Raw genomic sequence first — 25,443 nt, forward strand, 5'->3', positions numbered from 1 at the left:
CAAACAGCTACTAGATGCATACTTGCAAAAACAGAATATTCAAGAATATAATCTTTCCATGTAGGGTAATAACTGCTTGATCCAAGGATAAATCTGACTGCCATTCTGGGGTCAAGAAGGATTTTTTTTTCCTAGCTTGTTGCAAAATTGGAAGTGCTTCAAACTGGGTTTTTTTTGTTTTTTTTTCCCCTTCTTTTGGATCAACAGCAAAAACATATGTGAGGAAGGCGGAACTTGATGGACGCAAGTCTCTTTTCAGCCATGTAACTATGTAACTATGTAACATCTGGTACAACATTAACGTCTATTGAGGAAGAGGTGTAGCACTGACATTAACAGTACATTTAAATACCTAACTAATCTGCCAACTGTTACTATTCTGAAGGGACAGATGGACTTCAAAGTGCAAAGATGGGTGAAAGAAAGCATATATAAAGGGTGTATTACTGGTCCTTAAAGGACCACTATAGTTCCAGGAAAACAAACTTGTTTTCCTGGCACTATATAGTCTTTAGGTCCCCCCCCCCTCCCGCTGGGCACTTACCTTAATCCAGCGCCGGGCTTTAGAAAAATATTTTACTAAAAAACAAAAATAAAAAACACTTACCTTAACAAATGACACTAAGTAGTTTTGACATCATCATGACAACAAAGCACAATAAAAAAATCTTAGATTGCGTGGTTTCAAAAAAAATTAAATAAAACCAGTTCTGTGTTTGTTAAATTTTAACCGTGGATTGTTTCTTATTCTGAAATAGTCATTGAGTCAAAGTCAATGAACACTCATCAGCTGCACTAGAACGAGCTGTGACTTATCCATTCATTTAACCTGTCATTCCGAATGGGATACTCTTGATAAAGTAGACTATTTTAATCTTCATTGATCACATCCCATTCATGCTTGCTAGTTGAATGAACAATATTTATTTTCCTCGCATACAAGGAATTTTGTGACAGGCACAGAGATAAGAAAAACATATTTTAGAAGGAAATAAGTACCCTGCAATTTTGAGTTTTGATTGCATTGCTGATTATAGAGAGAATGAAATTGGGATGAGAGCTATCGTTTCAGAAACCCTTCATTAGTGAAGGAATCCAGGAATCAGAGCAGATACTGTTACTGCCGGGGAGGAAAGCTACATTTCATAAAGAAAGAGGCTCAAGGACAGTATGTACGTACAGGAGAAAAGTATAGGGAGCCTTAATATATGCAGTGTCTGTTGGCCTCTGGGGAAGCAATTTATGTGATGACAAAGCAACACTTCTGACAAAAACCGGCTTCACAAAGTACAATGGATTTTACAAAGTCTTCCTTCTTTATAGGTTAAAGCTGTTATGACTAAACTAAACAATTTAGACAAATGTTTCTGGATTGAACTACATTTCCCATGATGCTCAGTCCCCCTTAAAGAGGCGCTGTCCCTTTTGAGGTTTTCATGAAGATAGAATCTTTACAAAGCAACTCGCAAACATTGGGTTTGGCATTTCATTAACATTGCAGTACATTTAAAACACATCATAAAATAAAGCAGGGGCTACTTTGCCACCTTTTGCCAAAACTCATTTGCCAATAAATTAAAGGGCAGAACGTAAAGCAGCTTCTGCCACCAGTTCCAATTAGTCGTAAAAATTGATTGAAAAAGATATCAAATTGTGAATGTGTGAGATCTGTAGAGGATCCTGCTAAGAGCACAAGTGAGAACTATTTCTGGCAGGAACACCACAGACGAAGACTAACAGGGTGCCCATCAGGAGTCTTTATAAAGAATATGGTGTCCAGACATGTTATTTGCAGTGCCATACAAGTGAAATACTAAATGTACCTTATTAGGAAACAGAGAGGTTATACAATGTATCCTTCGTAATAAACGCTCTTCCACCACTAAGTTGCTAGACAGTCGGTGCTTTATGACCGAACGTCCACTTGGTCCATTGGACTGTCCAACCATCAGCTGATCTCTTGAAAAGGTATATTTAACTTCCTTTCCATCTAGCAGAGCAAGACTAATACATATTTCTAGGTGTCAACAAATCAAGAATATCAAATGCATGAACATTGAAAAGCTAATAGAGAACTATATATTTTTTTCTTTAGCACGTCATTGCATTTGAATGTTATCAAGCATTTACGTGGTATTTCGATATCATAAAAGGAAGATACATTAAGCATTTTAGACATATGCGAATAGCTTGAGGCATTGTAAGTGTCCTTCCATGAACCTCAGTAAGCTCTTCCTGTAAATTGACTTGCAGTCTGTGCATTAGTAAGGCATTAGTTCTGTCCCATCGCTATGGCCCTGCAGAGTCTTAATCTGACTGTTGTGCATAACACTGTTAGCAACTTTTCACACAGATTTCTGAGAAGCACTTCTCATCGCTTTCATATAATTCAAACTCCAATTTGATTTTGTATTCTATCATGGTAACATATAATAGAGGGGTAGATGGTCAAATTACTCAGTTAGCTTCAAGACTAACGTCACACATTAAACTTCTGATGCTGGAATTAAAAGGAACAGACAATGGGGTCTATACACACATAAGGCCTGCCTGTTTAACAAACTTTCTATCCTGTTGTTTTATTTCATTAAAGATCTAAACCAGGGATAGGCAACCTTCGGCACTCCAGATGTTGTGGACTACATCCCCCATAATGCTCTCACACTCATAATGCTGGCAAAAGATCATGGGAGGTGTAGCCCAAAACATCGGGAGTGCCGAAGATTGCCTATGCCTGGTCTAAACCAAAGAATAGAATCACCCGTTGATCTCTATAATGAGCTTGAGTAACTCTCCTGCCGAAAGGCTGAATGCAATGTTCCATACCTCCTCTCGTATGGTGTTAGTGATCACCATTTCCACTCAGTTCCTGATTGATGCATTGTAAGTGGCTATGGTGAGGGAGCACAATCCCAAAAGGCTACTCCAGAAGTCACTAATCCCGATAATATTTGTACTCGGCACCACAGGACCAAAGAACCACAGATCCAGTCTCTCACCGTGGACCATGTTATGTGAATTGGGAAAATATTGAGGTGTGAGTGACAGCATTAACAGAGAAAATCGCATGGGGAGAGGGAATTAACAGTGCCAGTGGGGAGTGCAGCAGATTAAAGCCAAAAGATAATAGGGGTATGCTTTGCATTTTAAATAAATGAACGTCGGGCCAAGCTTCTAGCTTGAGTGAAGAACTAAAGGTTCTTCTGCACATTTCGAAGGTAAAGTATTTAAATTAAATGGAGGATAAATGCAGCTGCAGTAATTATCTATACCTAATTGATGTAATTAATTATCCTAACTTCCCAAGATTCTAGATGAAAGACAATTATGTTTTGACAATAATTAATTATAATGTTTATTTTAATAATTTATCCTTTTCTTTTCCTTTTTCAAAGTTTCTTTAACAGACCATTCTTTCTTTCTTTTTCCATACATTTATGCTGCGGGCTTTTTTATTTTTAAATAATTTACCACCTCCACATCTCCCCACCTTTCAGCATTTATCTGACTCATTTAGCTGTGTTTCCAAATTCAGATTTTCCCGTAATACTCTACTGACACATTAAAAACCAAAGACTACCTATCTGCCAAATTGTCTTTCAAGAACATTTTCCCTTCGCTCAGTTCGTGGTCTTGTTTTTCTTAAAGCTTAAGCACTTAAAGCCAAAAAATACTATAGAATAACAAAAAAGCCATGCCTAAAAAATAATAGAGTATATTAATACACACTTTATCAATGTCGATCTACAGCAGTCCCAATCCAGTCCTTCATGGCCCACCAACAATCCAGGATTTATGTATTTCCCTTTTTTATTCCAATAGAGATACTGACAAAACCTGGACAGTTGTTGGACTGTTAGTGAGGACTGGTTTGGGAACTAGGCATGTGCATGGGGAAAATTTTCGGTTCGGTATTCCGAAATTCGAACTTTTCGCAATTCGGGACTTCGACAATTCGGCACTTCAACACTTCGGCACTTCAGCACTTCAGCAGTTCGACACTTTGGAAATTCGGCAACTTCAGAACTTCGGCATTTCAGCACTTCTATTGCAGCTGCTTAGTAGATAACTCCCTAATTCCCACGGTATTAGGGAGTTATCTACCAAAAGGCTTAAAGACCTAAATTGGTCTTTCAGACAAATTTACTAATACTAAGTAAAAATGACTTAGTATTAGTAAATTTTGCCCCAACTCGCTATACCGCGAGTAGGGGCATGTCTAGTAAAAAGTGAGCAGCCTTATTTTTTATGGGGGGGACATTTTTTTAGGGCCCCCACCCGCCGCTCAGGGGTGGGGGCCGGGGGGAGGACATTAGGTCCCCCCCTTATTATACTGTAGGGCCCCCACCCACCGCTCAGGTGTGGGGGCCAGGGGGGAGGACATTAGGTCCCCCCCTTATTATAATTTAGGGCCCCCACCCGCCGCTCAGGGGTGGGGGCCAATTGGTCCCCCCTTTAGTTTAAAAGCGCGGGTGGGGCTGCTCACTGTTTAATAGACATTTAATAGACATGCCCCTACTCGCGGTATAGCGAGTAGGGGCATAATTTACTAATACTAAGTAATCTTTAGCCTTTTAGTAGATAGCTCCCTAATACCGTGGGAATTAGGGAGTTATCTACTTATTCATTCCTGTCATTACACTGACTGGCCAAGTAACTTACATTTTATATGAATGTATGTTACTTGATTGTTGTAAGTGTTGCAAATGCTTACAGCTGAATCCTGGCTATGTTTGTATACTTTTTATTTAAAATTGTATACAATGTAACATTCTTCTTCTTTCACTGGGTAAGTATATTAGTACTTAGGCAATACTGTGCTTCGGCAACTTCGGAACTTCGGCACTTTCGACACTTCGGAAATTCGGTAATTTCGGAACTTCGGGACCTCGGCACGTAGGCAATTCGGACATTCGGAAGTACCCGAATGTCCGAATTGCCCGAAATTCATCCAAATTCATATTCGGACCGAAACGAATTGCACATGTCTATTGGGAACCTACTGATAAAATCAACAGTGATGGTATGTGTCTACTTATATAGATTGGTGCTTCCTAACATAGTATACTTAGTACGTGAACAGTTCAGGATTTGGACATTTATCATAATTTTGCTATAGAGGCAATGACAAAATTTGGATGGTGTGCCTTGGGGATTGGATTAGGAACTGCAACCATAGGGCTAGGTTTGCGGATTTGTAGCAATAGTCCGTGAACAGAGAGTTTACCCCAAAACTTTGAGAAGCCATGACACAAAACCATTATAAAAAATCAGGAAACACACGGTTCCAAACAAAACCCGTGGCCATACCGCTTACATTGATTGAGTTGTTACTTTCTTTGTCGTTTCCAATGTTACATAAGACTTTCACAAGATTGCTGTAATCAATGATTTTTACTGGTTTGCTTAACCCCTTAAGGACCAATCTTCTGGAATAAAAGGGAATCATGACATGTCACACATGTCATGTGTCCTTAAGGGGTTAAAGCGGCCCTGTGCAGCCATTTAAAAGTGAGAAATTGTAACTTTTAGGCACCTGCGTGTCCTCTTTTTCTGCATATTGATATTGCGATGGAACTCTAATGAAATTTTAATTAAATAAAAAAAAATCAGGAAATAGACTATTTAAGGTTTCAATAAACATAATGAAGCAGAGCAATCCTGGTAGCCAATGTTTATTTTACAACATGAATCAAATGGATGAATGACTTAAGAATAGTCAATTTGTACTAACTAAACATTGAGGCTTATTTATTTATCCCATCCACAAGCACAGAGGTAGACTAACCCCCAGGGGTTTCGGTTTTAGACCAACCACAGATCTCTAGGAACAACAGAGGGTCTGCCATTGCTACAATGTCTCATATTTCTAAAATATCCAGCTATGTTAATAAGATAACCATTTGTGAACACGAGCTAGCCACATATCTTGACTGTTGTTGATTTTATGACAAATTACAGTAAGAAGCTCTGGAGTTAAGAGGATAGGCTTTATGAGCAAATCCAATAAATCCTAAAACATAATTTACACAAACAGAGACCCTGTATCAATGTCCATCTTTAAAATAAAGGCAATCAGACCGGTTTATCTCAATGAAGGGGTCTGGGTGAAGTGGGCTTTTAGTTTTAACCCCGCAATCTAAAACATTGGCATTTAGTAGATACACCAATGTTATGATGGCAGGGTAAACACACATCTTCCTGGTAGCCACTAGAGGCGCTCTTTTATCATCGATGGTCTAAACCAGGGATAGGCAACCTTCGGCACTCCAGATGTTGTGGACTACATCCCCCATAATGCTCTTACACCCATAATGCTGGCAAAGCATCATGGGAGGTGTAGTCCAAAACATCTAGAGTGCCAAAGGTTGGCTATGCCTGGTCTAAACCAATGGTTCTCCTAGAGCAGCATAGGGAACGTGATGTGTATCTAATCCAATGCTTCTCATAGGAAAGCACTGAGTTTAAATCCTTACTGAGAGCTTCATTTAAACATGTTCAACATCCCCATGGACATCAAAAATCACATGACCAAGTTTCACTCTGTTGATACAAAAGAAATGTGTCTAGTGGCTGCCAGTGCGACCCTTCTGCTAAAAAAAAAGGGCAATGTTTTGCATTGAAGAGTTAAAACCACAGTGTCACTCCACCCAGACCTCTCCATTGAGATGAAGTGGTCTTGTAGCATAGTGACCCTCTAGTTGTTACGGATTCTGTAAAATCTTTTTTTTTTTTTCTCGTTTCCAAAATAAAAAGCTAAAATTTTCAAACAGCTTTTATATATTTTGTTTTTTTGTTTCCCAGATCTCTACAAAATAACTGTCTGCCTCCAGCTGTGTTTCTGCTCGTTTTACCCGACAGAAGTAACAATGTCTGTCTATCTATATCTCTATATTTATCTACCTCTCTCCCTCCATCTGAGTCAATCACTAACCAGCATCTATCCATCAAAACGGAATTGCACAGACGTACGGATATTAATTCCAGGCAACATCAAAGGATATTTGCAGAAGAAGTATTTGATGCAGGGACTGCCGCGTCAGCATTTAATTGAAATTGAAAACTCGTCAAAATGTTGCGTTGATTAAAGAAAAAATTCCTTGTACATTATTCAAAGTTGGGTAATTTAATAAACCACAGTGAACAGCTAGAACGATCAGTAAGATAGGCTCCTAGAGTACACAGAACACTCTGCCCTACTAATTATTAAAGGTTATTGCTAAAGCCGAGATCAGGCAGAGGAAGAAGAATTGGGATTAGAATTAATAGAGATATAGGTCAGAGATGTATCGAGGGTAATATCACTAGTCATTTTACAAGAAGCCCACTCAATGAAAGGAACGCTGACAATTTAACCCATTGCGAATCTTATGTAAGGAATTTCATACTACGGACAATAAATTATTTAATAAGTAAATTCAAAACCTCAGGTGTCACAAGAGGACAGTTGCAGCTGTTTTTCAATATTATTTATCAAACAGAACCAAATCTGTGTCCATTGCCAACAGGGCATCACCGTGATATGGTTCCATTCTTTGTCTCCTCTACTATTTTCTCTGTTTGTAGACTATGTATGAAATGGACAATCGTTTACCATTCCTGTCTGGTCTATTACTACTTCTCTTACTACACCTCCTGTAACCCACACTATCTGAACAGCTCCCCACACCTCCTATAACCCCCACTACCTGAACAGATCCCCAAACCTCCTATAACACACACTACCTGAACTGCACGCTCACTACAGCTCCCCACACCTCCTATAACCCACACTACCTGAGCAGCACGCTCACTACAGCTCCCCACACCTCCTATAACCCACACTACCTGAGCAGCACGCTCACTACAGCTCCCCACACCTCCTATAACACACACTACCTGAGCAGCACGCTCACTACAGCTCCCCACACCTCCTATAACCCACACTACCTGAACAGCTCCCCACACCTCCTATAACACACACTACCTGAGCAGCACGCTCACTACAGCTCCCCACACCTCCTATAACCCACACTACCTGAACAGCTCCCCACACCTCCTATAACACACACTACCTGAGCAGCACGCTCACTACAGCTCCCCACACCTCCTATAACCCACACTACCTGAACAGCTCCCCACACCTCCTATAACCCACACTACCTGAACAGCTCCCCACACCTCCTATAACCCACACTACCTGAACAGCTCCCCACACCTCCTATAACACACACTACCTGAGCAGCACGCTCACTACACTACAGTACAGTTACCTTCCAGAGCCCATCAGTGATCAGTATCTTGGGAAATACACTGAGGTTTTCTTTGTTTCTAGGGGTTCTGGGGGTCGACTGTTAAGACCTTGCGCACCTTAATATCAGCTGTCAGCCTCAGGAGATACATTGGTTTGATCAACACAGCTGTCTGAGGGGTCTGCAGACACATTGTGTAACGCCTGCTAGATTAAATCGGGTATTTCTTATTCAGATTTTACATTTAACACCCAGTAAGTAAGCATGGTCACCAGAACGTATTCCAAATTAAATCTCAATGAATTCACCTTGGTAAACACTTTCTAGATATATAAACCTTGTTTGTCTGTCTTGTCTGATCCATTAATCTGGCTGTGTTTATATTTCCCTTTTTATACTTTCTGCCAAAAATGGACAGGTACAGAATGCCGCAAGCAAATCCGAGCTTAAACATCTTAAATCATTGAGAAAAGGTGTTTTCTCACATGCCAAGTCTGACAAGCTGAAAAAAGGAACACTGTTAAATGTATGTGTGCCAATTTAGGCAGGAGAATAGTGCCTGTGGCCACACAATGTGTCAAATCTCATAAATACTTTTTTTCTTTCAAAGTTTGTTCATGTATTCAGGGCTGGTTTGTATTACAGAGGAGGGGATAGGATTCTTCCTTCCAATTCTCATGGTTTTCCCACCTTAGTATCAGAGCAGGTAGTTATTCCAAATATGATCTAATAGCTACATAATAAATCCTACAGGACTAACACATCTAGTGCTCAGCTACCGAGACTCTGATCTCAGAGTAAAGGTAGGGGGGTTGTCAATGCTTTTTTTACACCTGAAAATGATTTTCTCTTACCTCGTACTTCGGGGGAATCCGGGCACCAAACCCCAGAGCAGAGAATCTCTTATCACTAAATAGGAGACAAGAGTTTGTGAGCGGATACATCAAGATATAAATACAAACAGAAATCTGTGAGCGTATACAGAACAGGCTACATACTTGCATACCCACATAAATACTAAGCTCCCTAAATGGAGTACATAAAACGGAAATTTATTTATTTAAAAGCGTACACAGTGATATTCCCTACAGTGTGAACTGATGGAGATTTAACGTGAATTCAATGTGATTTTAGGCTAACTGAACACATTCTCTAGACCAGCGGAGGAAACCGCCAGCATCCAGATGACGTTGATTACATCTCCCCCGATGCTTTGCCAGCAGTATAGCTGTAATGGCATTATGGGAGACGTAGTCCAAAACATCTGGAGTGAATTGCTTACCCCTGCTCTAGGTCATCTGTGTTTTACTTTGAATTCAATTTGAATTCCTGACAATTCCCACTTTAGTGAAAAACATTGCAAGTCATCACACGTACATGCCGGGGAGATGAAATATACAAACAGGATTGAATAAGGCCATCTGGCCAAAAAGCTAAATTGAATTTAATAAACGGCTGAATATAACATGCCCAAAATGAGAACATACACACAGAGAACGTATGTATATTATATGACCAAACACACACCGAGAATGTATGTATATTACATGACCAAACACACACGGAGAATATATGTATATTATATGACCAAACACACACCGAGAACGTATGTATATTACATGACCAAACACACACGGAGAATATATGTATATTATATGACCAAACACACACCGAGAATGTATGTATATTACATGACCAAACACACACGGAGAATGTATGTATATTACATGACCAAACACACACGGAGAATATATGTATATTACATGACCAAACACACACGGAGAATGTATGTATATTACATGACCAAACACACACCAAGAACGTACGTATATTACATGACCAAACACACACCGAGAACGTATGCATATCACATGACCAAACACACACCGAGAACGTATGTATATTACATGACCAAACACACACCGAGAACGTATGTATATTACGTGACCAAACACACACGGAAAATGTATGTATATTACATGACCAAACCCACACCAAGAATGTATGTATATTACATGACTAAACACATACCGAGAATGTATGTATATTATATGACCAAACACACACAGAGAATGTATTTATATTACATGACCAGACACACACCGAGAATGTATGTATATTATATGACCAAACATACACCGAGAATGTATGTATATTATATGACTAAACACATACTGAGAATGTATGTATATTACATGACCAAACACACACTGAGAATGTATGTATATTACATGACCAAACACACACCAAGAACACATGTATATTACGTGACCAAACACACACCAAGAATGTATGTATATTACATGACCAAACACACACCAAGAATGTATGTATATTACATGACCAAACACACACCAAGAACACATGTATATTACGTGACCAAACACACACCAAGAATGTATGTATATTACGTGACCAAACACACACCAAGAATGTATGTATATTACATGACCAAACACAGACCGAGAACGTATGTATATTACATGACCAAACACACCGAGAACACATGTTTATTACATGACCAGACACACACCGAGAACACATGTTTATTACATGACCAAACACAAACCAAGAACGTATGTATATTACATGACCAAACACAAACCAAGAACGTATGTATATTACATGACCAAACCCACACCGTGAATGAACACGTTACACGGCCAATCACACACATTGAAAATATAATTTTTACATGCCTACATACAGAAGACACATGAATAGAAGATGCCAACACATGTAGAACATGACACACAATGCCACCACACATGGCATGGCCACAAGATTCATGCAGTGCAATTTCATGATCTCTGTCACAAGAAGCTTCTTGTGAGTCTTTCATTATGAAAATGCTGACCCGTGTTCCCAGACTTCCTCATACACCAGTGACACGCACTTCTGCTCACACACGTGAAATATCTCCTACTGAGTCTTACTGGCATTATGGCTGCACCTTCATACACACCTGTACAGCACACTACTAACACACTCAGATCTTAATAAATATCTGTATAGAACGCTAATCTCCCAAGCTGTTCTACCCACATTATGTACACAATCATCTGCACCACCATCTTACTGAATATACATCACACACACACCGCAGACACAAGGAAGGGTGCTGTACACCTGTCATAGTCTTGGCAGATCTCCCCCACAGCAACCAGTGCCTTCAGGTACTCATTGGGCTGGTAGGGATTAATGTAGTGTAGAGAGCAGCTATTCCGGGGATCTCCGTTAGAGGCTGTGAAGTCAATCGCCACCTGGAGAAAAGACATAGGCCCCAGTGTTACACAGTAAAGGGAACCATCCTATATGTTAGACTGCAGATGGGGACACGGGATACTGCTTTACTAGCGTGTTCAATTCATAGCCCTACATATCAGCCATGCAATAAACACAGGTTACATACACCCTCAAGATCGAACTAGATTACTGGTAAGCTAATAATCTCAAATAATGATAATTAAGGTGTAAAAGACATGGTTACCATAATCCTACCATGGCATAAAGAATCTCAGAACATTCCTGCACATAACCATATAATAATCTAGAATTCTCTAATGAAACTGCTCAGTGACACATCTTCTCCCCACTCCCTCTACTTTATTCCATTCTCTCCCTCTCCCCTTTATCCCCCTCTCTTTCCCTTTTCCCAATCTCTCACCAATCTCTCTCTTTCATATTTATTATGTGTTTTTTTTTATATTGTTTTAAATCTTTCTATATTTCTTTTTATTATGGATTTATCTAGTTCAGCCTCTGTTATCTGCTCTGCCTTCTTGGGATGGTTTTCAAACCCATTTAATGTGATTTATTTTGTTTTATTTACTTGTCATACAATAAGATGACCAAAAAAAACAATCTGAAAGCTTTTATAAGGATATAAAGTGCTAATAGGCAGTCCGGGTCACTATATTCTTGTTTGATAGTGTTACGGCTATAGGTCTTGTAATGGGACCAGCAGGGAACATGTTACAAGTCAATATAAATGTAGACAATGATGGCCACTTACTGTGAAATGTATCTGGCATCCGCCCATAATATAGTCCAGGAAGGAATAAACTCTGTGGATCTGGAATTCCAAAATACAGAGGAAGTTAGAACAGAAATAGAATACAAAGCCTTGATAGTATTTTCTCTCCAACACTATGACCCCCCTGACTATTCAGGTCATAGAGGTTCTATCCGGTGCTTGGGTGGGTTTTGCCCTGACCGACCATAATATCTGAGGATGTTACGATGCCAAGATCTGGAGCTCACTGGAAAACCCAGCTCTGCACACCATAAAAAACTTCAATACAAGCATCCTTACAAACACCACAGATCTGGTAGGCTAGTATACCATCTCAGACGTGGCTGTAAGGTCTACATCTCCCATAATTCACAGGCCATGCACCATGAGCATGCAGAAATCGTATTAATAAAACCAGAAGGCAATGACCACATGTTTTGGCCATCAAGATCTATGGGTAAAGCCTACAGCTGACACCTGGGGTTCCTAACAAGACATTTGAAGTTTTGGTGTTTGATTTCTTGTCTTCCAGTATTTTACCTTGAGATCCGTCAGTATTACCACTCCTGAGTTCTTGTAATTCCTTTTTTTAATCTTGTACTTGGGGTTTACACAATCCCACTGCACCTGTTGAGAAAAGCAAATTGCCAGTGTGCTATTAATGACATCATTAATGACACCATGGAACAGCCCTGAGTATCTACCAGTATGCATTTAAACAGCCTATGCATGTCAGAGCTACATGTAGCAACCTAAATAGGCCCTCAGACAATCTATATGGTAAACGGAAGTTCTAACGTCCCAAATGGCGACTGGGAATTCCTTCTCTCAAAATAACAGGTCCCTAGATGTTTGAGAGTATTCGTGGAGATTAACAGGCGGCATGCTTTCTACTCCCTAGATACAGTGATTGGGAATAATCATTAGTACTATTTAAAATGGAATAATTAAACTTAGAAATGCCCACACTGCATGCTAAATATTGTCTCTCTTGATTCCTCTCCCACATTTCCTCCTTCCCTATCCTCATGTCCTAACTACCCCTCTGTTTACAGAAGGATTTCTTCCTCGTCAGTATCTCTCATCTGTTAATAACAATGAATACATGCAATATTAATATAATAATTATTATTTATAAACGGACAACAAATTGCGCAGCACTGTACAGGAAAGGGTAAGGTACATTTCATGTACTATCATCATATCAAGTGACACATTGTACAACCTATTACATTGGCTCCTACCCCCACCAGTCTCTGTGTGTGACTCCATCCATTTCTAATTCTGTTTTATTTTGATTTTCACTTTTATTACATTACCTTGTGAAAAACGTTATTGATTATTGATAAAGCAACCACAAGTTGTGCAGCAGGGTGCAACTTCAAACCCTCCGCTGAACATAAGTGAACTGGCAAAACTCCAAGTGCCCCACTCCAGTCTTAAACCGATGTCTGATTTGTTTCAGTTTTTATGGTTCTGTGAAATTTAGTGCAGAGTGTTGGGTCTGCCACCATCCCTTTAACCGCGAGTCTCTCCATAAGCCTCTCTATTCAATATGTCCTATTTCTACCTATGACTAAGTGCCATGCGTTGTACCAAACTGCCTGTACCTGTTACCTCTAGTAAATTCTAAAGCATTGCTCTTTGTTTTGTGAAGAAATTTAATAAAGAAACAGGTCATGCTGGGATTAGTATCACAGTTTCTTTCATTTTGCTTTTTTTTATTACCTTGTTTCCACCGATTCCTTTCTGCATTTCTTCAAAGGTCGCGTAGAACTCTCCAATGAAATCATGTTTTCCACGAGAGTCGTAATCCCAAACTAGGCACTAAAGAAAGAGAGGAGCGAAGACCGGAACGGAGAGTGAAATTAGACTGAAATGAAGGGGCAAAGCTGGTGATAGAAGAAATACGCTAGGGCAGGGGTGCCCAAAATGTAGATCCCCAGATCTAAATGTAGATCCCTTTACAATGCCTTTAGAATGACAAAGCATCATAGAAGCTGTAGCTTTAAAACATCGACATCAAAGCATCTACCGTTTGGGCATCTCTACACTGCGGGGGGTATTTACTAAAAATCAATGAGTGAATTGAAAACCAAACTATAAAATCCAAACTGCAAATATTTGGCAACAGCAGGTGATTTGGAAAAACTAAGCTACAGCTATAGCCTTACTGTTGCAAAATAAAACAAAAAAAGGTTGCGCCTAAAATATACAGTAAAACATATAAGAGTGTATATAATAAATAATATAAAATAATACAATTTAATATTAAATATAAAATGAAATATAAATGGATAATTGGCAATAGTCCAAAACACTTATCATAAGTCCATAATGGTAGATGCCATGTATAAGAACAGGGATCCTGAGGCATAAAATGGGGTGTGTCTTCACAAAGGTGTCCTTGAAATCCAGTGAAGTAATATGTGGAGAAAAAGACAAAAGGAACTCCAATGGCACAGTATATAGATGAATAAAATGGTAAATAAAATAAAAGTAGTCTTACTCACACTTTTCAGAGCTAGAACCTAGCTCTGATATAACGCACGTGAAGTGGAATAATCCCCACTCAAGGATATGCGGAGTAATATTGATTGGCGAGTATCTGGCTCAGATTCAACGTCCAAGTTGGTATTATTTGACCCAGGGAGATAAAATAAAGTATATAGTGCTCTCTGTATAGTAATTAAAAGGTATAAAAAGAGAATAAATATATATAGTAGTATATTTATTCTCTTTTTATACCTTTTAATTACTATACAGAGAGCACTATATACTTTATTTTATCTCCCTGGGTCAAATAATACCAACTTGGACGTTGAATCTGAGCCAGATACTCGCCAATCAATATTACTCCGCATATCCTTGAGTGGGGATTATTCCACTTCACGTGCGTTATATCAGAGCTAGGTTCTAGCTCTGAAAAGTGTGAGTAAGACTACTTTTATTTTATTTACCATTTTATTCATCTATATACTGTGCCATTGGAGTTCCTCTTGTTTTTTTCTCCACATATTACCTCCCTGGATTGCAAGTACCCATTTGTGAAGACACACCCCATTTTACGCCTCAGGATCCCTGTTCTTATACATGGCATCTACCATTATGGACTTATGATAAGTGTTTTGGACTATTGTCTATTATCCATTTATATTTCATTTTATATTTAATATTAAATTGTATTATTTTATATTATTTATTATATACACTCTTATATGTTTTACGTTATATTTTAGGCGCAACCTTTTTTTGTTTTATTTTGCATCATTTCTTATCATTAGGGGATTATAGGGGACTCCCCTTTAAGGATTGCAGCCTTACTATTATTTTCTTGTGTGGCAATCTAGCGCTGATTTTTTCTCTTTCCATAGCCTTACTGTTGCCTTCATTTTGAAATGTGGTTTTCAATTAATTTTTCAGTGAATGAACCCCTAGGTGTAAGCCTGGCTTGCAGGGGGAGATTGAAGGACCCTATTGGGGTGAACCGTCACTTGAAATCACACTGGTTTGGGAGTTATGCTGAGAAATAAATGGAAGGTCACTTACCCGGAGCTTTCTTTTTTCCTCGCAACAACAGAGAGAACTAAGAGACACCTTGAAAGGCTCCCACACTGGGTTTAGATTGTTCTTAATGACCTGATGGAGAAGGAAATTGTCAGATAAGGCTCCTCTCAGCTCTGATTTATATAGCGCCAACATATTCAGCAGCGCTGTACAACAGGTAAATAAGACAAACATTAACTTCTAACAAGCCAAGATTGAAATACTGGAAATGTAGGTGAAGATGGTCCTGACCAAATGAGCTTACAATCTAATCACTCAAACTCCTTATCAAGTGACAAGTTTGCTTCTCATCTCACATTTCAGTGTCCATCTTGTGGTCCCATCCCACCCCACTTTCTATTTACAACATATATAACATATATTTATACATTTTCACACAGACACCCCTAAAAGACTTTTCTACTCACCTCTGTTCTGTAAACTAACTGCTCGCTTTGGTCATCATTGATGCGATAAATTTCCAGGAAGGGATCGGATTTACTAAAAAGATCCTAACAGGAAACAGGAGAGGTTAGTGTAGCGGAATATTGTGAATGTTCCGAGTCACTATTTTATGGCAATCACGCATTGACCAAACGGTTTCTGTTTATGATGGACGTCCTAGACCGCAGCAACTAGCATGCTAAGGGGTGTATCCTAGTGTACATTTCCAGGCCTTTCTACAACGCACTTGCACAAGGTACAGGTAGCAAACATTCTGTGTTTGTCCTTTGGACAATGTTTTATCCTGAATGAGCATGCAAAACTTAAGAGACAGTGTAATCATTTGCAGTCTGTTAATTCGTCAGTTTGTCTGTACTAGTCCTCTGTTCTGTATGTGGAGTGTATCCGGGACCCTATGCCTGTCAGTGTTTTGGGAAGATGTTCCCTGTGCCTGTCACCTTGTCATCCAGTTTCCGTGCGCAGAACGACAGCTCCACATATCCGTTGTTCCCTGAAATCTCCTCGGAAATTACCTGTAAGAAAAAGCTACCCATAAAACCCCTGTTTAAAACCCAATTAATTAAACAACCTTACCCCCTCCCTTATAAAACATTAATTTAATCAATCAATCCTAAAAATTTATTTATATTCCTGAAAATCCAGTTTTAAACCAAATATCAAAATATTAAATAGCAATTCGTAACCCCTCGCTCTTCCAAAATAACAATTCACTGCACTGTCATTATTTACTATCATGGAAAAAAGTACAAATTGTCCATGCAAACTGGATAATTTCTACTAGAAGGCAGTCTTACATGAGCCTTTGTCAAGAGAAACATAGTATGTGACGGCAGATAAGAATCATTCGGGGGGCGGGGCCGGACCGCCATGCCGAGCGGACGCACAGAGGGCTAGCTCCCGACAAGCTACCCAGATTTGAGCCCTTAAAAATCGTCAAAATCCCTACCCAACAATTAGCAGCTGTGCCACAGCACAAGAGACGACCCTGGTACCGGGGAGAGGCTTGCCGTGAGGTTTTAGTCCCTCGGTGAGGCGATCCCCGTCAGCTAAGATGGAGACCGCTCGGGCGGTGAGCGGGGCGGACGGCCGCTGCCCAGCTATCCCGCCCACTAGAGGTACGGCAGTACCGAGAAGCTAGGTGGGTCCGGCCCTGTACCCCCCCCCCTCTCTGGGCCGGCGGGGGTGATCCCGGTCCCCACCCCATCCCGGTCCCCACCCATGGAGTGCCATGAACTTGCCGGGGGTCCGCTTTCAAAATGGCGGAGACCGCGTGGCAGGCGACTCTGCCGGAAGCATCCCCCTCTTCCTACACAGGCGGACTGCAGACCCCGAACGAGCTGGAACCGGCGAATGAGTACCAAGGTACCACTAGCCAGGGAGGTGCAGCACTAATACCCACATCATCAGAGGGTACAGAATGCACCATGGGACTATGCTTGAAGGACCTGACTTACCCTACTGAGCCACTTATCTCACCGCAGAGGGGCAGAAACACACTGCCTGACAACTTAAAGTCACCATACTGGGACTCTCCCCCTGTACAAGGCAGGCATCAGGCTGGACAGCACATACCCCTGGGTGGAAGGTTGTTTCCCTGCACGGACACCCAACGGGACTGCATTTAACACCAAAGTCGACAGTCCACTCATCTCACTATGGCAGACCGCACTGCGAACGGACGGATCACCCGGCCTCTCGGCAAGGATGCATGACAAGCTGCACTGGCCCAACATGGGGTGGACACTCTAATATTATATTGCTTTAAACATTAGATTCAGTTAAGCTTGTTGCCTATTATTATTTTATTTTATGTCAGTAAGCCCATCTGTATATACATATGCATATATGATCTTCCCTGACACGTCAGACTAAAGATTAGAAAAGCATAACCTAGCATAACTACCTATAAGCGACACCCTTGAGAGCAGCGTTCAGCACTGTGTATTGTTTAGACAGACTGATATTGTATGGAATGTATAACCCACACACAAACCAAGCTAAACGTAACTATAATATTGTTTGACACCAATGCAATAGAAACGCTAACCCTAAACTACTGCTACCAAACGAAGATGTAACTCGTTATAACTAATGCGACTAACCAACGTATACCTAACCTGCCTTCTTAACATAAACATGTGTACGATCCATCTAAATGCTATATAACTGCTCACTAATCTGTATGATCAAAATTGTTGGAAAATGCTGTTGTGGCATTGCTGACAAGTGGATGTCAATCCTACACTGCAAAAATAAAGAATTAAAAAAAAAAAAGAACCATTCGGCCCATCTAGTCTGCCCTATTTTCTAAATACTTTCATTAGTCCCTGGCCTTATCTTATAGTTAGGATAGCCTTATGCCTACCCCACGCATGCTTAAACTCCTTTACTGTGTTAACCTCTACCACTTCAGCTGGAAGGCTATTCCATGCATCCACTACCCTCTCAGTAAAGTAATACTTCCTGATATTATTTTTAAACCTTTGTCCCTCTAATTTAAGACTATATCCTCTTGTTGTGGTAGTTTTTCTTCTTTTAAATATAGTCTCCTCCTTTACTGTGTAGATATAGTGTTCTCCTTTACTCATGTAGGAGCCGAAATGTTTTATTTTTTTTATTTTATGATTCCAAATAAAGACTTCCTTTCAGTAGAAATTACCCGGTGTGCAAGGATATTATGAACCTTTTCCCAATGGATATTTGGGCAGCTGCCCTCCCTGTCTAGAGCGCCCTGGTAAAAGTATGTTTTCTGTGTGTGTACTGCGCTCTCTAATCTGGTTACAATTATTTACTATTAATGTCTTCTCTGTGTTCTACTTGTTGTTGCCGTTCCTTATAGTGGACATGTCCGAGTATCTACATGATGCATGTTATTGGCCAGCATGGACCTACCGTGATGGTTGATTTCCCAGCATATTTTCCATATTTTAAAAAGAGACCTTTGGTAATCTTCTTCTGTGCCACAATCTGAAAGAAAGAAAATAACTACGATAACGTCATATCACCAACAACAGACTGATAGACATAGACTGTAGCTAATCAACGTTAGGATTAATATATATATAAACATTTCAAAATATCAGTATTGACACACAGCTAGTGACACATTGATAGTCAAGTCAAAAATCACACAAATTGGACCTCGTGTTGCAGACTAATTTATTCATCCCATTAATGATTTCAACATCAAGCGCAGACTCTCCTTGGGGCGCAGAGAGATCTAAGCAGAATTCGTCATATTCCTATTTATTAATAAAATATAGGCACGGTGGAGGCTATAAACTACTAGTAGCGTATACTGGACCACAACATTGAAAACTGAGTAATGTTTTGGTAGAGAGATATAATAGATATATAGACAGACAGACAAACAGACAGATAGACAGATGATTGATTAATAGATATATAGACAGACAGATAGACAGATGATTGATTAATAGATATATAGATAGACAGACAGATGATCAATATTGTATTACATAATATGAGCTCTTCCATATGAATATTCTATACATTCTTATTTCAAACATTCATGAGGTCAATCTAATATATATAATATACATACAAATATACATTCTAAGTTTTAGGGAAGGTTTAATTTTTTTTTCATTGTAAAGTGAAGAACTGGATGAGATAGAAAACAAGGTCTTTAATCTGTATACAGTGCGTTTTCATCAGGCCTGGGGTATCTGCCAACCACTCACTGTTTATTGTGGTTGCACTGCCTTTCCGAGGGCAACACAAACCTCTGGACACCATAAAGATTCTAAAGAAGGTATTTTGTAGAATATCTTTCATTAAATGCCAATTAAAGGATGGGTCTCTGACAGAATGTTATAACTGAACGTTTGCCCAGCAACGTCCATGCATGTTATATGGTCAACTGTCTCAAATGGTTAACTTGTTCAGTTACAGTGATATCATGCCACCTGCCAGGAAAATGTTCAAAGCCAAAAATTTTAACATTGTATGTCAGGTTTTATCACATAAATTCTCTTTCTTCCTATACTTCTAGAGAAAATGATTACAATACACATTCACATTTTATCCACACCATGGTACACTTTATATTCAATATCCAAAGAAAGATCAATATGTGCCTTCACATATGTATATTGTATATTTCTTTTTTGTTTCTTTTACACGAGTCAAGTTTACCTGCCCCTCTTTACCTTTCTCCATTACTTCACCCATCCCTTACTCCCGGCATTTCCTGGCTGCCTCTTGCTTCCTATCTGCCTCTTTTCCACTTTAAACCCTTTAAATTCATTTCGTTTTGACTACTTCTCCTATTTACCTGTTTATAGTATTCCTTATGAAAATTGAAAGAAAAACTGTCACTAAACATTTATTAGGTGGTCCTACAGAGCATCAGCTGGGGTAGAAATGTTTTTTTTTGTTTTTTTTTGCAATTGTGAAAAGAATTCTCCAAACTGATCTAGAAGAGTTAGCGACCCATAAATGGATGAATTGGATGCAATCTGTGAACTACCAGGATTCTCAAGAAAAACATGTAAACTCTCAGTCCAAAACTGGGTTGATGCAAAAAACTGGAACTAAACAAATTTTAGAGCCAGAATTACGGGAACTAGCAAATCCTGGAACCAGGATTAAAAGAACTCAGAATTGAACTCTGCCTTGCAGACCCTCATTGTTAAACTATGATCCCAAGTCCAGATATCTTGGACTCCTTTTCTATAACTTCTCTTCATTACCTGTCCCAGCGTGATCTCCACTCCTCCGAGGAAGTCATCATCTCTGGCTCCAATGCTACAATGTCCATGGATGTCATACACCTCAAACCGCAGCTTCTGGACTTCCTCAAAATAATAGTCCACAGTAAAAACTTTTGAGAAGACGGGGTTGAGGTTACTTTTAATCACTTCTGTCCTGTCCACCTGAAGAGGTTAAACAACAAGCAAGCAACAAGGATTGTTTAATCAGTAGCTGTGAGGAATGTACAAGAAATAGCAATGTCATTATCAGTTACAAGAACTAAATGAATTGTCAAAGAAAATAATGTAAACAATACCAGCACTGGAATGGTACACAGTGGACCTAAGTTTATGGTTGTACATTCGTCCATCAGCAAAACTAGTAATTATCCTGGTTGAGGAAACTAAGATTGGTCTACATCTGTTGCTAACCTCGAAGAGTTGTTTTCAAATGTTGGCTTGTTTTTCTGTGTTTAGACACACATTCTAGTGACTTCCCCTATAAAATAAACTCACCATTAATTGATAACAGTGTTTTCTGTGTGTAATTAGACTATTGGCCACATTATGTCAACCATGTGGCCAACCACTTAAGAAGCACTGGTGCAAAATATTCAAGTAGAATTAGTTTTAGGATATTGCATTATTTCAGGGTTTAATAACCACACTGTGTTTTGTTCAGAACTAAGAAGGGGATTTCAGATTTTAGGGCTTATGTAGGCAAAATGTGAAATTCTCTGGCAAATACCCAACAATTCCCTGTTTAGTGATAAAACTTGACATATGGTTCCATATCTTAATAATGAAAAAGAACAGCAGGACATGTATAAAAGGGGGCATTATATCTGTATGCCGGGCATCAGGCTTGGGACAATATCATATTTGGATTAGGAAAGGGCATTACCAGCATGTTAATGTTATATATTTAGAGGGATGCTTTTAACAAAATTACCATTTTTCTTAATTTTTAGAGTATCAGATGTGTTACTAGACCTGTAGTGGCATATGGAGAAATACTGTTTATCTGAGTACATGTTACTGTTACTGTTAGAAAGAAAGGCAGAGTGTAGATGTTTGTATAGGTTTGGCTAATTCTGGCATGCCATAAGTGTGTGCATTAGATACTGTTTCTGGAAGAACACTGTAGGGATAATTGTGGGGCACCAAGCTTTGCAATAATGAGTCTGTATGTACCATAAGCTTTTGAATACAGAATGGAGAATGTGATAGCATAGTAACAGAGGACAATGAGCTCTAGGCTCTAGCATAGTAACAGAGGACAATGATAAGTTTGTATGTAAGATGAGTTCTGGGGTAGTAACAGATGGAGATCATAAGTCTGTATGTAACAAGAGCTCTGGGGTGGTAACATAGGGAAATGAAAGGTCTGCATTTAACATGAGCTCTGAGGTAGTAACAGAGGACAATGATAGGTCTGTATGTAACATGAGCTCTGGGGTAGTAACAGAGGAAGATCATAAGTCTGTATGTAACATGAGCTCTGGGATAGTAACAGAGGAAGATCATAAGTCTGTATGTAACATGAGCTCTGGGGTAGTAACAGAGGAAGATCATAATTCTGTATGTAACATGAGCTCTGAGGTAGTAACAGAGGACAATGATAGGTCTGTATGTAACATGAGCTCTGGGATAGTAACAGAGGAAGATCATAAGTCTGTATGTAACATGAGCTCTGGGGTAGTAACAGAGGAAGATCATAATTCTGTATGTAACATGAGCTCTGAGGTAGTAACAGAGGAAGATCATAATTCTGTATGTAACATGAGCTCTGAGGTAGTAACAGAGGACAATGATAAGTCTGTATGTAAAATGAGTTCTGGGGTAGTGACAGAGGAATACCATAAGTCTGTATGTAACATGAGTTCTGGGGTAGTAACAGAGGAAGATCATGAGTCTGTATGTAACATGAGCTCTGGGGTAGTAACAGAGGAAGATGATAGGTCTCTATGTAACATGAGCTCTGAGATAGTAACAAAGGGCATACAAAGGTCTGCAGGTATAATTTGCTCTGAATTCTTAACAGTGGTGAATTATTAGTCTAATTAGAAAGAGCTCTGGAATAGAAAATGGATTGATGACATTAAGTCAGTGAGCTTCATGGCCTATGGAACATTACCATGTGCAGTAATTTCACATCTGTAGGCATCATACAAAGTGGACTATTAATAGAGCTCTACAGAGCACTCCAGTTGTTGTGGACTACATCTCCTCTGATCTTTCACCAGCATTTTGGCTGCGAGAGCATTATGGGAGATAAAGCTCACAACATCTGGAGGCCGAAGGTTGCCTACCCCTGCTGTAGAATATAAACATGGTCAGTAACACATCTCAAATAAAGAGAACTAGTGCTGAGAGATTAACTTGGAGCATGAGATCTAGAACAATGAGCACACAGAGGACCTTCAAATGGGTTCTTAATGAGCTTTTCTACATTACAATCCCTGCCTTAAAACCCCATATATTTTACAACACTCAACTTTTGCACGGGCATGCAGTGTGGGACATACCTACAAACAACCACATCTTAAAGTTGACATTTAAACACCTGTTTCCGAGTTTTTTCAAATATTCTAGGACTCTCTTTACCTAATACTTACAATTAGCATTTCGGTACAGTACAGACAATATGCATTCACATTTGTTCTAATCTGCCTTAATTCTTTTTTCTCTAAATATGGCTTAAAAGAGCTGAGACTAAGGGGGTGCTATAGATCATGTGTATAGGGGCGTATAAGATGAATGCCCTGCTCAATGTAGGAATAAATATCTGATCCGCACGTATAACCCCTTGGAGCACTGAAATAGGTCTTGTTTATATGTTTGCTCGTCTTATTAGAGCGATAGCATTGAATGAGAGGTATGTATCTCATTAACTGTAACATCTGAGGAGCTTAGTGATTTATTTTATCAGCGATGCAGCTATAGTTTAAGAAGAAAGATCAGTGGGTGTTTTTAGCATGGAATATTAGTGTGGCCAGTAATTGGTCTCAGTGTGTGTTGTTAGATGAGACTGAATGGGAGCACTGATGGATCTCTGTGTGAGTATTTGGCTAAGGGACATTTCACCGGGGGTTGATATAGATAAAGGGGATAGTGGAAGATACATGTTTTTAATAGCTTGCCGGTATAAAAGAGGGAATAGTTACAGAGCCCTGTGTGTGATTAAAACACAGATGAGGCTGGTGAGGTCATAGTAATGGATTATAATATGTTGTACTAGTTGTGGGCAGTACAGATTACAAGGATCTCTGTGTACGTGGCTGTAAAGTGATAGATGTAGCTCTAAGGGAAGGGGTCTAGCACCAATGCTGACTATATGCTCTATGTGTGTGGTTATAATAAAATCTAGTGGCAGTAGTGATGTCCCGAACGGTTCGCTGGCGAATAGTTCCTGGCGAACATAGCTTGTTCGCGTTCGCCACGGACGGCGAACATATGCGATGTGCGGTCCGCCCCCTATTCGTCATCATTGAGTAAACTTTGACCCTGTACCTCACAGTCAGCAGACACATTCCAGCCAATCAGCAGCAGACCCTCCCTCCCAGACCCCCCCACCTCCTAGACAGCATACAATTTAGATTAATTCTGAAGCTGCATTTTCTTTTTGTGTTTGTGTTTATTATACATTATCCTCCATAGCCAGTAACCTGTGTTTATTATACATTATCCCCCATAGCCAGTAACCTGTGTTTATTATACATTATCCCCCATAGCCAGTAACCTGTGTTTATTATACATTATCCCCCATAGCCAGTAACCTGTGTTTATTATACATTATCCCCCATAGCCAGTAACCTGTGTTTATTATACATTATCCCCCATAGCCAGTAACCTGTGTTTATTATACATTATCCTCCCATAGCCAGTAACCTGTGTTTATTATACATTATCCTCCCCATAGCCAGTAACCTGTGTTTATTATACATTATCCCTCCCATAGCCAGTAACCTGTGTTTATTATACATTATCCCCCATAGCCAGTAACCTGTGTTTATTATACATTATCCCCCCATAGCCAGTAACCTGTGTTTATTATACATTATCCTCCCATAGCCAGTAACCTGTGTTTATTATACATTATCCTCCCCATAGCCAGTAACCTGTGTTTATTATACATTATCCCTCCCATAGTCAGTAGCCTGTGTTTATTATACATTATCCCCCATAGCCAGTAACCTGTGTTTATTATACATTATCCCCCATAGCCAGTAACCTGTGTTTATTATACATTATCCTCCCATAGCCAGTAACCTGTGTTTATTATACATTATCCTCCCCATAGCCAGTAACCTGTGTTTATTATACATTATCCTCCCATAGCCAGTAACCTGTGTTTATTATACATTATCCCCCATAGCCAGTAACCTGTGTTTATTATACATTATCCCCCATAGCCAGTAACCTGTGTTTATTATACATTATCCCCCCATAGACAGTAACCTGTGTTTAT

The 25,443-nt window shown here is 39.5% G+C and overlaps 1 protein-coding gene across 5 annotated transcripts in view; it reads right to left on the bottom strand.

The window, feature by feature from the left end:
* Positions 1 to 25,443, bottom strand: part of CPNE7 (copine 7) — a 65,461-nt gene that overhangs the window by 17,857 nt on the left and 22,161 nt on the right. For all 5 annotated transcript variants that reach the window (XM_063438329.1, XM_063438330.1, XM_063438327.1 and 2 more), the window contains exons 3-12: positions 20,973 to 21,155; positions 19,150 to 19,224; positions 16,695 to 16,769; positions 16,221 to 16,304; positions 15,796 to 15,885; positions 13,975 to 14,073; positions 12,787 to 12,873; positions 12,247 to 12,306; positions 11,361 to 11,494; positions 9,086 to 9,140 (exon numbers count right to left, since the gene is read on the bottom strand). In XM_063438329.1, the coding sequence (XP_063294399.1) occupies positions 9,086 to 9,140; positions 11,361 to 11,494; positions 12,247 to 12,306; positions 12,787 to 12,873; positions 13,975 to 14,073; positions 15,796 to 15,885; positions 16,221 to 16,304; positions 16,695 to 16,769; positions 19,150 to 19,224; positions 20,973 to 21,155 (942 nt within the window). The remainder of the gene's footprint in view (positions 1 to 9,085; positions 9,141 to 11,360; positions 11,495 to 12,246; positions 12,307 to 12,786; positions 12,874 to 13,974; positions 14,074 to 15,795; positions 15,886 to 16,220; positions 16,305 to 16,694; positions 16,770 to 19,149; positions 19,225 to 20,972; positions 21,156 to 25,443) is intronic.

Source organism: Pelobates fuscus, chromosome 12 (assembly GCF_036172605.1).
Source record: "Pelobates fuscus isolate aPelFus1 chromosome 12, aPelFus1.pri, whole genome shotgun sequence".
Classification (NCBI taxonomy): domain Eukaryota; kingdom Metazoa; phylum Chordata; class Amphibia; order Anura; family Pelobatidae; genus Pelobates; species Pelobates fuscus.